Source organism: Myotis davidii, unplaced genomic scaffold, assembly GCF_000327345.1.
Source record: "Myotis davidii unplaced genomic scaffold, ASM32734v1 scaffold93, whole genome shotgun sequence".
Lineage (NCBI taxonomy): Eukaryota > Metazoa > Chordata > Mammalia > Chiroptera > Vespertilionidae > Myotis > Myotis davidii.
In genome coordinates, this window is record NW_006292095.1 from 11,019,609 (window position 1) to 11,032,020 (window position 12,412).

Below are 12,412 nucleotides of genomic sequence, written 5' to 3' on the forward strand. Positions count from 1 at the left end.
ATAGATTTCAGACAGAAGATGGCGTCTCTCAGATCCCTGAGAAGCTTCTCAACTTGACCATGATTGTGAACATCTGAGCCTTTTTTTGTTGTTAAAAAATACACACAATCTGGTTATGGGTTTGATCCTCAGTTGGGGCATGTATGGGAGGTATTTGATTGATGTTTCTCTCACTTTCTCTCTCTCTAAAATCAACAACAAAAAAACATATTCTTGAGTGAGGATTAAAAGAAAATACACCCAATTTATTAAAGGAATACATGCTCATTACAAAAAAATTCAAACAAAGAGTGCAAAGATCCTCTCATGCTAATCCCATTCCCTAGAGGTAACTATTCTTAAAAGTCTGAGGTATATTCCAGACTTAAGTACTATTGTATATAAACCATATCTCGTTAGACAGGTAAAAAGTAAATTCAACTGGAAGGAGAAAAAATACGAATTACTAGCACATACTTAAAAACAACAAGGAATAGTACTTATTCTATAATTTGCTTTTTTCACTTAATAAGTCATAGTCATTTCCCATATAAGTACACCCAAGTAAATATTATTTTTAATGGCTGAATAGTATTTCACATCATATTAATATGCCATAATTTGTTTAACCAATTCCTCATAATGGGCATGTAGATGTTATCACTCTGAGCAGAGAAGTGCTAAACAATGTTGAGACAAACACTGGGTCTCTTTGAAATGAGATATTCCAGCTGTCTGAACCAATTGAAACATGTAGTTTGCACAATCCTAGATTTACATTTTACTTCAAAATGCTCTCTGGTAAAGGTAACATGGTAAACACAACCTATTTTGAGTTTCCTTTGTAATTGAAGCCCCAGCAGCACCCTAACCCTTTGTCTAGGAAGTCTGGGCTCTAGCCTCTATCACTTAAAGGCTATGAGCTTCATCTCTCAAAAGCCTGTTTTCCCATCTACAAAAAGATGAGATCTACAACCACATCATGGGGTTGAAGTGTGAATGACAGGAAATGCTGTTTGAAAGGGAGATCATGGGGTCTGGTCAATGGTTCTTAAAAAACAGAGGTTCATCCCTATCTGACACTGAGAGCTAGCAAATCGCTTCATCATAGTCAGCAAAATAACTCCTGGTCAGGGGCACAGAAGCAAAGGGTCTGACCGTTCTACTCCCTTACCCGGGTCATCAGGGCAATACCTCCTTTTAACCAGGAGAGAAATTTCTGCCCCTTATTTTAAGATAGTAAAAAAAGTTATACAAGTATCTTTACACTAGTATTAAAAGCCGCAGACAGGACGAAGAGATCATCAGGACTGTGATAAAAAGCAGATCCTTTGCCATCGGAGATAAGTCGCCGGAAGCACTGGATATTCAGCTGGTCCTCAAGTGGTAGCTTCTGACAACAAGCAGGCTTGCAAGAAGATTCCCAAGAATGGACTAACAAGACAAAGGCACCACTGGGACCAGTGTTTCTTTAGAATTTGCTTTTTCCCCTCTCAAAGATTATATAAAACATGCTAGTTATACAAAAAACAAGACAGAGAAACACAAATTTTTTAAAATTAAACTAATCCCATCTCATGTCTTCTTCTTACACCGTTTTAAAAATAATGCCTGAACTATTTTAGCCAGGTGTTTTCTTATTATGATGTTTAATTATTCTTAATACGTTAGTAAATAACTGGAAAGCTGGTTTTAAATCTGAGGGCCTTGCCCTGAGAGTAGAGCTTTATCAAAAACTTGGATGAGATCTGTGCTCAAGACACTACCTCCACCTGGCGGCAGCACTGACAAACTACCAGTCCTGGTGCTTCAGGACTGAAATAACATAAAAGGTCAAACTACCAACTTGGAGTTGTGAAGTAACAGCAAATGTCATGGGCCACAATGAACTGAATAGTTCCCCTAAACCTCTTTGTAGGTCTTTTGTGGGCAGAGATTAGGAAGGTTAGAATACATGAACTTCCGTAAATGTGACTGCAAAAATATCAGATTGGTGAACCTTCTTTAATTTTTTACTGGCTGTATGCACTTATCGTATTTGGAAAGAAAACTTAAATGGTCTCTCCTGTTTTGAAAGAAAGTCCAAATTTGCCCATGTACAACGTAATTTGCATGGAGCACAGGCCCTGTCTCTCCCCTACCCCCCACCCCCAAAATAGGCATGCACCAGTGAACACTCCAGGTGTCAGTCACCACCCCTTGTTACCAGTTCTGCAATGTCTGTGCTCAGAACTGTCGAGCCAACCTGTGTCTGCCCTGAGTGGCATGCCCAGAGAGCAGCACTCTTGCATGTACTGTGGAGGGCCAGTTGGAGAGAAGGACTGCAAACCCAAGCATGGATTTACTGTTGTCCAGTACATAAGACTGTGTTTCCGTCTCACCAGTCAAACCCTGGGCTCGTGGGCGTTTCTATTCCAGCTGATAAACTGATAGCAAATATGGTATCAATTACTGTAGTACATTCGGACCAGTGAGGACATGTTGGAGTGGTGAACTTCTAGAGAAACATTGATCAGCTGCCTCCTGCATACCCCCTACTGGGGATATGACCACAACCCAGGTACATGCCCTTGACCAGAATCGAACCTGGGACCTTTCAGTCCAAAGGCGGACGCTCTTTCCACTGAGCCAAACCGGTTAGGGCAGGAGTGGTGAACTTCTTAAAGGAATGCTCTGACTCAGGTGAGTATGCGTCCAATGCAACTTTGTCCCCGCATGGTTTTGTGCTGGAGGCTGGCACCCAGACAGAGACAGCGTGCTGAACTGTGGACACAGTTCGCTCCATGCTTTTCTGAATACAAGAAGCACTTTTACCTAGAACGGGTCTGAATTCAAACCAAGTTTAAGGGTCTTGAGGTTAAAATGCTTTAAAAATAAAAATCTGTCACCATGGAAAGTTTGGGTTTTTTTTAAAACTGTTGTGAACCTTCTTGGGCTCTTTCTGGCAGAGTAGTTTGTCTATTTTCTTACCACATGTGGTGAAACCCTATTTGGCTTATCTCCTTGTTTGGATAAACGTGTCTAGAGTTGGAGCTGCCCTCCTGGCCCATGAAATATTTTTCTAAATGGTTGGCTGGGCTTGATGCAGCATAGCCAGAAAGACATTCCTTGCATCAAATTTCCATTCTCCTCATATGGTTAAGGACATTTTTCCTCTCTATCCTTGCCACAGAAAGCAATCTTTGAGTTTGTTTTCATATGTCAATAAATAGCTGAAAAAGCCACAAGCTTTCTTTTGAAAATTAAAACGATTCCTTTGACCTGTAAGCTGAAGTACCTGTAAGAACTGCTTTGTAGTCCATGAATTTCTCAAGTCAAAGCCACTGTTCTGCCTTATGGAAAAAGATTTCCACAATAAAAGGGAAGCTTTTGATCTAAATTAAAAACTATAATGAAGAGGAAGACAGAATAAAGTGGGACAAAGTGCTTCCATCACAGAGCTTTCCCACTGTGCCAAGTTCTGCCTTCACACGATTATGTCCCAACCAAGCCCGGTCCTGACCCAGGAGACGGCGTTTCACCCTATTATGGGACTACAGGACTGTGCTTAGTGGTACTTTTCTGAAATGTTTTCATCATTCAAAATAAAATCTACAGGAAATAATGCATGGCCCATAAATCAAAGCAGCCTAATTAAAAACAGGCTTGGTGTTATGAAACCTTATTTACCGAAATTACAATTAACAAGAGAGCTGTTATTTTTCCCAAGTTCTGTTCTTAGCAGCCTCTAATGAAGCAGCTCCAGAACAATCTCGAGTCATGGGGTTTCTGGTTAAGGAAAACACTTCAAAGCTTCGGACTAGTTTCTTTGTTTAATCAAATACCTGATTTTCTAGGGAAATAGAAGATTGGGTCCTACTACACTGAAACACAGCAAAGGAAAACAATTTTTTCCCCCCAAAATATTTCAGAATGGTATAATATAGTAAAAGTATAACCAACAAGGGGATAAAAAGTTATACACTGAGTGGCCCGATTATTATGACACCCAATCAGCACTTCGTTGGGCCACCTTTTGCCTTCAATACTGCGGCGATTCTTCTTGGCATTGACTCCACGAGATGTTGAAAGGTGATGCGAGGAATCTGACACCAGGCCTGATGAATAGCACTGTCCAGTTCTGTGAGATCTGATGGTTGTGGAACCAGCTGCCTGATGGCTCTTTTAACTTCGTCCCACAAATGCTCAATTGGATTGAGATCTGGTGATTGTGGGGGCCACCTAAGCAAGGTAAAGTCTCCCTCATGTTCTTGAAACCACGCCCGCACAATACAAGCACCGTGGCATGGCGCACTGTCTTGTTGGAAGAAGCCATCTCCATTGGGATACGCCATCAACATGATAGGATGAACTTGATCAGCAACGATACTTAGGTATGTTGTGCTATTCAGACGTTTATAATGATCTGGCCCTCTAGCAACTTCAGCACGAAATTATAGCTAATTTGCCTACTAACATCAGGTGGTCATAATAATCTGGCCACTCAGTGTATATAACATCCTGAAAAATCTATTAGTTAAACTACACTTAAGTTTATTGCCACTTAACCCAGAAAGCAGCTGTATTAAGTGCTCAAATCTCCATACCCATAGCACAACAGAAAAAAGACAAACTAATTCTTCTGCCAAATTCTTCTAACAAAACAAAAACAATAAAAGCCTTAAAGTGAAAAATAAAACATGGCAGGGAAAGCGAGTTTTAATTAGATAACTTATCTCTACTCTGTGCTTTGCTTTCACTCTATAATAATAGCAGAAGCCAGGTGCACGGATTCATGCACCGGTGGGGTCCCTTGGCCTGGCCTGTAAGAATCGGCAGAAACCGGCTCTCCAACATCCTCCAAGGGGTCCCGGCTTGTGAGAAGGGAGTTCTCGGGTGATGCACCCTGCAATCAGGCTCCCTCCTCTCTGGTTCCAGGTGTGTCACCTGAGAACTGCAGCTGCCAAGTCACCACAGCTCGGCAGCTCCTGCATTGAGCGTCTGCCCCCTGGTGGTTAGTGTGCATCATAGCTAACAGTAGGAGCATCTGTCCCCTGGTGGTCATTGTGCGTCATAACTACTGGTTGGACAGTTGAACGGTCGGATAGTCGCTTAGGCTTTTATATATATAGATTGCCCAGGACCTTTCTAATCTGATGTGTAATATCAGAAAGATGGATTAATAGTAGCCAAAGGATGCCCTGGCCAGCTACCTCAGTTAGAACATTGTCCTGATACGTCAAGGTTGTGGGTGTGATCTCCTGGTCAGGGCACATACAAGAAGCAACCAATGGCCCTGACCAGGAGGCTTGGTTGGTTGGAGCATCCTATACACCAAAAGGTTGAGGTACGAATCCAGGTCAGGGCACATACCTAGGCTGTGGGTTTGAACCTGGATATGGCACATATGGAATGCAACCAATCGATGTTTCTCTCTTTCTCTCTCTTCCTTCCTCTCTCTCTAAAAATCAATTAAAAAAACATATCCTTGGGTGAGGATTAAAAACAAATTTTTAAAAAAGCAACCAATGGCCCTGACTGGTTTGGCTCAGTGGATAGAGCATCTGCCTGCGGACTGAAAGGTCCCAGGTTCGATTCCGGCCAAGGGCATGTACCTTGCTTGCAGGCACACCCCCTGTAGGGAGCGTGCAGGAGGCAGCAGATCAATGTTTCTCTCTCATTGACGTTTCTAACTCTCTATCCCTTTCTCTTCCTCTCTGTAAAAAATCAATAAAATATATTAAAAAAAAAACGCAACCAATGAATGCATAAATAAATAGAACAACAAATCAGTGCTTCTCTCTCTTTCTTTCTCTTTTCCTCTCCCCTTTTTTCTCTCTCTAAAATCAATTTTAAAAATTATTTAAAAAATAGTAGCCAAAGGATGAAGATATTTTATTTTGTTTATTTATTTTTTTTAGGATGAAGGTATTTTATACTAAATATAACAATGATAGAAATGACTATCTAAATATCAATTCTGGAAAATTTCCATATGTATATGTACAATTAAAGGTAAGAAACGCGTATAATGAAAATGAGACCAGAATTGTGGAAGATAGGACAATGGGTAACTATATCACTTCTGAATCTTTTCCTTAATTTTTAAAGTAGATATATTTCTATAAAGTATTTGAGCAAATTTTCTTGTTTTAAAAAAGTGGGTCAAAAATAAACACAACAAATATTAACTTAGATCCATTTTTTTAAAAAATTATTACTTCTTATGTTATAATCCATCACTGAAAAACAGTGTTGAATTGTCATTTTATATTTTAACCATCAGAGCTGTACCCTATCAGCTAGTGGTCAAATATTGTATGGAAAGATTTAATCACTGTATTGACTTACATAATTTCAACCTTTTGGGGGAAGTAGGAGGATAATAGGGATAAAGAAAGGGGAGGAGCACAAAGTAGCAAAAGAGAGAGGGAGAAACAGAAGAGGGAGTGCTGACTCCTGAGACCCTCATGCCCCAATCCTACACAGGGGTCCAGTGTCGACCTTTCCTTTTCATGGGATAAAGCCTCTACTGCTATTCTAGAGAAGCTTCTGCAAAAAATAGGAGTTATTTCAAATATGAAATACACACACAAATATATATAGGTATACTTGTCTGTGCATATATGCCTGTAGAGATATCTATAGACAATAGTAGATATTGTATACTTATTCTTTAAAAATTTTTTGTATACTTATTCTTTAAAATGGACAAGTAGAATGAAAGGGAAAGTTTATACAAATAACTACATTATTTTAGTGTTATTGTCCTCCTAATTACAGAATATCTTGTGAGCTAATATTAGGTGTTATTCCTCAAATTTTTATGGTTTTATGATGAAACCATAAAAATACCAGAATAGAAATAAAGCAGAAGAGTGTTTTCATAAACATATGGTCTCATAATTTTTCCTCATACAGAGTTTGCAGGTGGTTGAAGAGTTAACAAAGCACTGAAAATAAACAGGGTCACCTTCTAAACTTTGAAATTCGGTCAATTTAAGATAAATCCAACCTGGCAAATTCCTAATGATGTTCCTTAAAACTGGCACAATCTTTACTAGTTTTATACGACATGATGCCTAAATTGGTTGAAAGATTAATCTTACTAAAATTTATGTTTTTTTCCTATTAAAGAAATATACTGTTACTATAAGGGAAAAAGGCACATTTTCTTTCTAAAAATGTACTTAATTCACGTTGCCTCTACTCTGGGGACCATATCCAGTAAAAACATGTAAAAGAGCCTGGGGGAACTTAGTCATGGGCGTATAAGTTGTCACAGGCTGAATTGTTCATTTGTTTTAATGTTGGAATTGACCTCTAGAAGGCTACACTGATAAGATTTATCAGTTTGATATGTTAGCTAACTTTCACTGAGTGCTCACTATGTGTTAGGCTCCAGGTAATAACTTGCCCAAATATTCTCTTATTTAATCCTTCAAAAGCCTAGGCGGTAGGAACTCCTATTCTGCATGTGACAGTAACTGCTAGTTGCCACTGAATATCCATTCTTCCCTTTTCCTTGTAACAGAATCCTGTTTTATTAAGAGAAGCAAAAGGATGAGTTAAGACTATATTCCCCAGCCTTCCCTGCAGCTACATGTGTCCACAGGACTAAGTCCAAGGCATTAGACCACAAAGAAGGGTGACCTTTCAGAATGACATTTTAAAGGGAGCTGACTCAGCTGAGAGGTACACTCTTTTGTCTCCACTCCTCCCCTTTCTTAACGTCACACTTGATACTTTAAGTCATCACATCCTGGCCTGCAAGGCTGGGACTCCTGGACAATCAACTGACCGGCCCTGAATTGCCTGCCTACCTACCTCTCGATGTTTTTGTTTTAATCCTCACCGGGGGTATGTTTTTATTATTTTTTAGAGAGAGAGAAACATTGATGTGAGAGACATCGACTGGTTGGCTTCCTCCTTCATGCACCCGACCAGGGATTGAGCACACAAGCTGGGCATGTACCCTCACTAGGAAAAATATAATGGTAACTAAGCACTATTTTCAAAAATAATGAATCCTAAGCTGTGTTGGCATAATTTCCCTTACAAAGAGTGTATGAGCAACAACGACTATGTGCTTACTCTATGCCAGCATTGGCTCGAACTGTTTGTTTTAATCCTTACCGGGGGTATGTTTTTATTATTTTTTAGAGAGAGAGAAACATTGATGTGAGAGACATCGACTGGTCGCCTCCCATAAGCACCCCGAGAAACCTAGGTATATGCCCTAACCGGGAGTTGAACCCACAACATTTTTGGTATATGAGACAACACTTCAACTGACTGAGCCACCCGGTGAAGGCAAACCTTTGCATGTTTAAGCCACCTCCACATGCAGCTGAACCCCTTCTGAGACACACATGCGGAAAATGAAGGCTACTGAGGTTAAGCAATAAGTCCAAGTTAACCCAACGAGTCAAGTGCAAGGATGCTCACCCAAGTCTGTCACACTTCGTGGTTCACACGTTAATAATCACCCAGTAGAATGTAAGCTCCAAAACCGGCAGTAAATTTTTCTGCTATATTCATTGCTGTATCCCTATGCTAGCACACAACAGATGTAAACTGAATAACTTAAATTGCTTCATTAGTTTATCAGATAGAAGTTTAAATAGAGACTCCATCACATTACATTCTTTTAGAAACATAAAACACTTATGGGAGAAAAGACACTGTTTTGTCAAAAGTAGGACATCAGCGGAACAAGACAAACTACCAAATTACTGTAAAATACTGAAATTAAATCACATCACTTCTTGAGAAACAACACTAGGAAACTCTTTTCTTACCTATAGTTACATCGCCCCTGATTTCACTTTCTACACACACAACTGCTCCAGGAGCAATCTTCACACTAAAGGAAGAAAAAAGGTAACATTTAGCACGGGTAAGGTTTACAAATATTGTTATAGAAGCTATCCTGACACTGTGATGAAAAAAGGCTAAGAAAAAAATTGATAGATAAATGCAAAGTAAATTGTAAGAGGGTAAGGTTTAATATATTATCAACTTTTCAGCTGGAATACTATACATTAGGCTAAAGTCATATATGAGCCCTTATTAATTATAATGCTTGAGAGAAAAAGAGACTTTGGATCCTTTTCTTTCAACTCCAGCACCAAAAATCTGAAAACATAGATATCTATTAGTAGGGGGCTGGTTAATAAATTATAGTATACTATGGACTAATATACAATCATTAAAAAGAATAATTCTTTATGTAAAGATTTAAAATTATCTCCAGACTAAATGAAGTAAAAAAATGCAAAGCCAGCCCTAGCTGGTTGGTCAGTGGTTAGAGCATCAGCCAGCAGACCAAATGCACATACCTTGGGTTCGATTCCCAGTCAAAAGCACATACCTTGGTTGCAGGTTCCCCAGCCCCAGTAGGGGTGCATGCGGGAGGCAACCAATCAATGTGTCTCTCTCAAGCCAATGTTTCTCTCTCTCTCTCTCTCTCCCTCCCTCTCTCCCTCCCTCTCTCCCTCCCTCCTTCCCTCCCTCTTCTCTCTCTGGAAATCAGTGGAAAAAATATCCTTGAGGATTAAAAGAATAATAAAAAAATAAAAGTTAAAAAGAAAAGCAAAGCCAGAAAATGGACAGTTTATATGCTATGCCACTATTTTTGTAAAAAAGGGGGAAAAAGAATGTATATTCAAATTATGTAACCAGCAAGGTAATATTAATATAAAAATCAGTGTAATGCATAAATGTTCCTATTTATTTTCTAAATGCATATAAAACTGCTTATCGAATGATATAACTTATAGTTCAAACTGTTTAAAATAAATATTGATATTCTGCCCTGATCTTTTGTTTGACACAGCTGAATCTAGCTAAATGCTGCCCTAGCCGAGTCTTGTGCTGATATAAACTGCACCAAATGGCTTTCCCATTAAATTGACAGTCATTAAGTAACTTGTTCACATTATGCAAAGAATTTTTCTTAGTGGCAATACTATTATTCATGGTATTAAATCTACTCTCAGCTTCTGTGAAAATAATACCATTTTAGATACTAGTATTTTGACTTTAGAATTCTATTTGGATTTTTCAAAATTTTGATTTCTAGTTGTTCATTGCTAGTACGTTATAAAAATACAATAATTTTGTATATTGACCTTGTATCCTGTGACCTTGCTAAACCCACTCAATCCAAGTCGCTTTTCTGGTAGGTTCTCTGGAATTTTCCATGTAAAAACTTTTGTGTTTGGTGCATAGGGACAGTTTTAGTTCTTTTTCCAATTTGTATGCATATTATTTTTCTTGCAATTTGTATGCATATTATTTCTTTTTCTTGCAATTTGTATGCATATTATTTCTTACTGCTCTGGCTAGGACTTCCAGTACAATATTAAGGAGTTAGGAGACCAGACAGCCTTGCCTTGTTCTGGCTTCATAAGACCAACAAAAGCTATTAAATTATCTTCTAAGCCATGAATTTTGCATTTTAAAAAATTATTAAAACCTGTATGTGAAACCATTGAAGCTTTCTTGACCAAAACGTTACTGCCTTGATTTATAAATTTTCAAAAAGTTCTTTTCTCATTTCAGCAAATATTTTACCACCAGCAAGGACCAGAAATGTAGATTGCAATGAATCACTCATTTCAATATTATTTTATAAGTTCTATAAATATTAATGTTTAAGCATGCAGGGTACAAACTCTTTAACATGTCTCTCCATCATTCATATTTCAGAGTCCCCCCAAATATTGCAATATAAGTGCAAAGTAACACCAAAAATACTTTAAATCACATCAACTTCCCTACTGATGATAAAGAGACATACACAAATTTTTCTTCTACAAATTTCAGTGAACAAAACTTTCTGCCAGCCCTGGACGGTTTGGCTCAGTGGATAGAGCCTCGGCCTGCGGACTGGGGGGGTCCTAGGTTCAATTCCAGCCAAGGGCACATGCCTGAGTTGGAGGCTCGATCCCCAGTAGGGGGAGTGCAGGAGGCAGCTGATGGATGATTCTCTCTCTCCATTGATGTTTCTATCTTTCTATCCCTCTCCCTTCCTCTCTGAAATCAATAAAAATATATTTTTTTAAAAAAACTTTCTACCACAAAATATTTTTAAAGCTCTAAGCAAAAAAGTCTATATATCAAACAAACAAACAAAAATCTCTGGGTCTAACTTCAAAAAGTGTTTGTGAGATAAGGCACAGCTACATGTATTTCCATCATTTGGACATACACTGACTTTGTACAAGGCTCAAGTTAATGAAATTTGAAAAACGATCTATCTGGGTTACTATGTGCCACTTGACTCTGCTGAAATCACAGAAAATATAGAACCTTTCCACTGAGTAAGAAAGAAAAACTTCAGTAACCTAACTCAGAAAATAATCTGCCATTTTGCAGATGAGGAAACTGAAACCCAGAGACGAGACATTTCTTGAAGCAAAGTTCACTGGGGGGGCATCATTATCCTGGCACCAATCACCTCTTTCCTGTTGTAAGTTTTCTGGAAAGAACCTGTCGTGTTGGGTATTTTTCCTTTGAGGGGCGTGATCCTTGAATGTATCACCATTTGTAAATGGTAATTCTCTAATGCCTTTCATTTAGAGTGGGTTTGTGTGCTAAGCTATGTATTTGATTAGGCCTTGGTCAAATAAATTAGGCTTTATAAATGCCTCTTGTTTTAGAGCTTACTTCCCATTCCAACTTTCCATTCCCTCAGCCTCCCTCTACGATTTCTTATGACAAGAGCATTATCTAACACTGGATTTGTCCTGGACAAGTGAAGACAGGAGCAATTCACAAGTCCCCCTCTGTCTGCAGTTTCATGCCTCAGCGCCCCAGGTGGAGTTTGTGTCACAATCAGCATACTTCTCTGTGCGGCAGGAAGTAATTAAATTCACCCTCAAATCCACTAAAACAGGGTCCAAACGTCTCCGGGTGGACACACTGCCCCTGCGTTGCGGGGCAGGGGAGCAGCAGGCAGCTGGGAGGAGGCTGGGCCACGATCCATTAAAATAAGTCAACAAGAAACACCTGCATCTCCGCCGTACACTACAGTACACGGCACGTAACAGTCATGGATCTGTTCCTCTGTAGCTCATGAAAAAGTTAGTTACCTGCGTAAGTAGAAGAACAAGCTACATTTTAAGTCTGTCGGCTTCCTTTTCCAAGAAGAGTCAGCAGAGGCTGCTTTTGGACACAGTTTAACCCGAGCATTGGTCGCACCCAAGCGGCTCCCTTCCTCCACCGGCAGCTCCTAGCAACGCGACTGCTGGAGACGCCACAATGCCCGCCCCCCGCGTTTACAAAGCAGCTGGTCCACGCGGGGCGGCGCGGCTCAGCTCTAGGCCGGGCGCGGCCCCTTTCGGACGAGTGACCGTGGACGGATTTACACCAACACACCGCCCACGACAGGCAGGCGGGGCCGGGGTGCGGCCAGCGCCAACGTGGGCGTCTGCGAACACACACCCGA

General features: G+C 39.8%; 1 protein-coding gene across 1 annotated transcript in view; it reads right to left on the reverse strand.

Moving 5' to 3' along the window:
* Nucleotides 1-12,412, reverse strand: part of DCTN6 (dynactin subunit 6) — a 30,065-nt gene that overhangs the window by 17,159 nt on the left and 494 nt on the right. Inside the window, exon 2 of the mRNA XM_006765617.2 lies at nucleotides 8,760-8,824. Within this exon, the coding sequence (XP_006765680.1) occupies nucleotides 8,760-8,824 (65 nt within the window). The remainder of the gene's footprint in view (nucleotides 1-8,759; nucleotides 8,825-12,412) is intronic.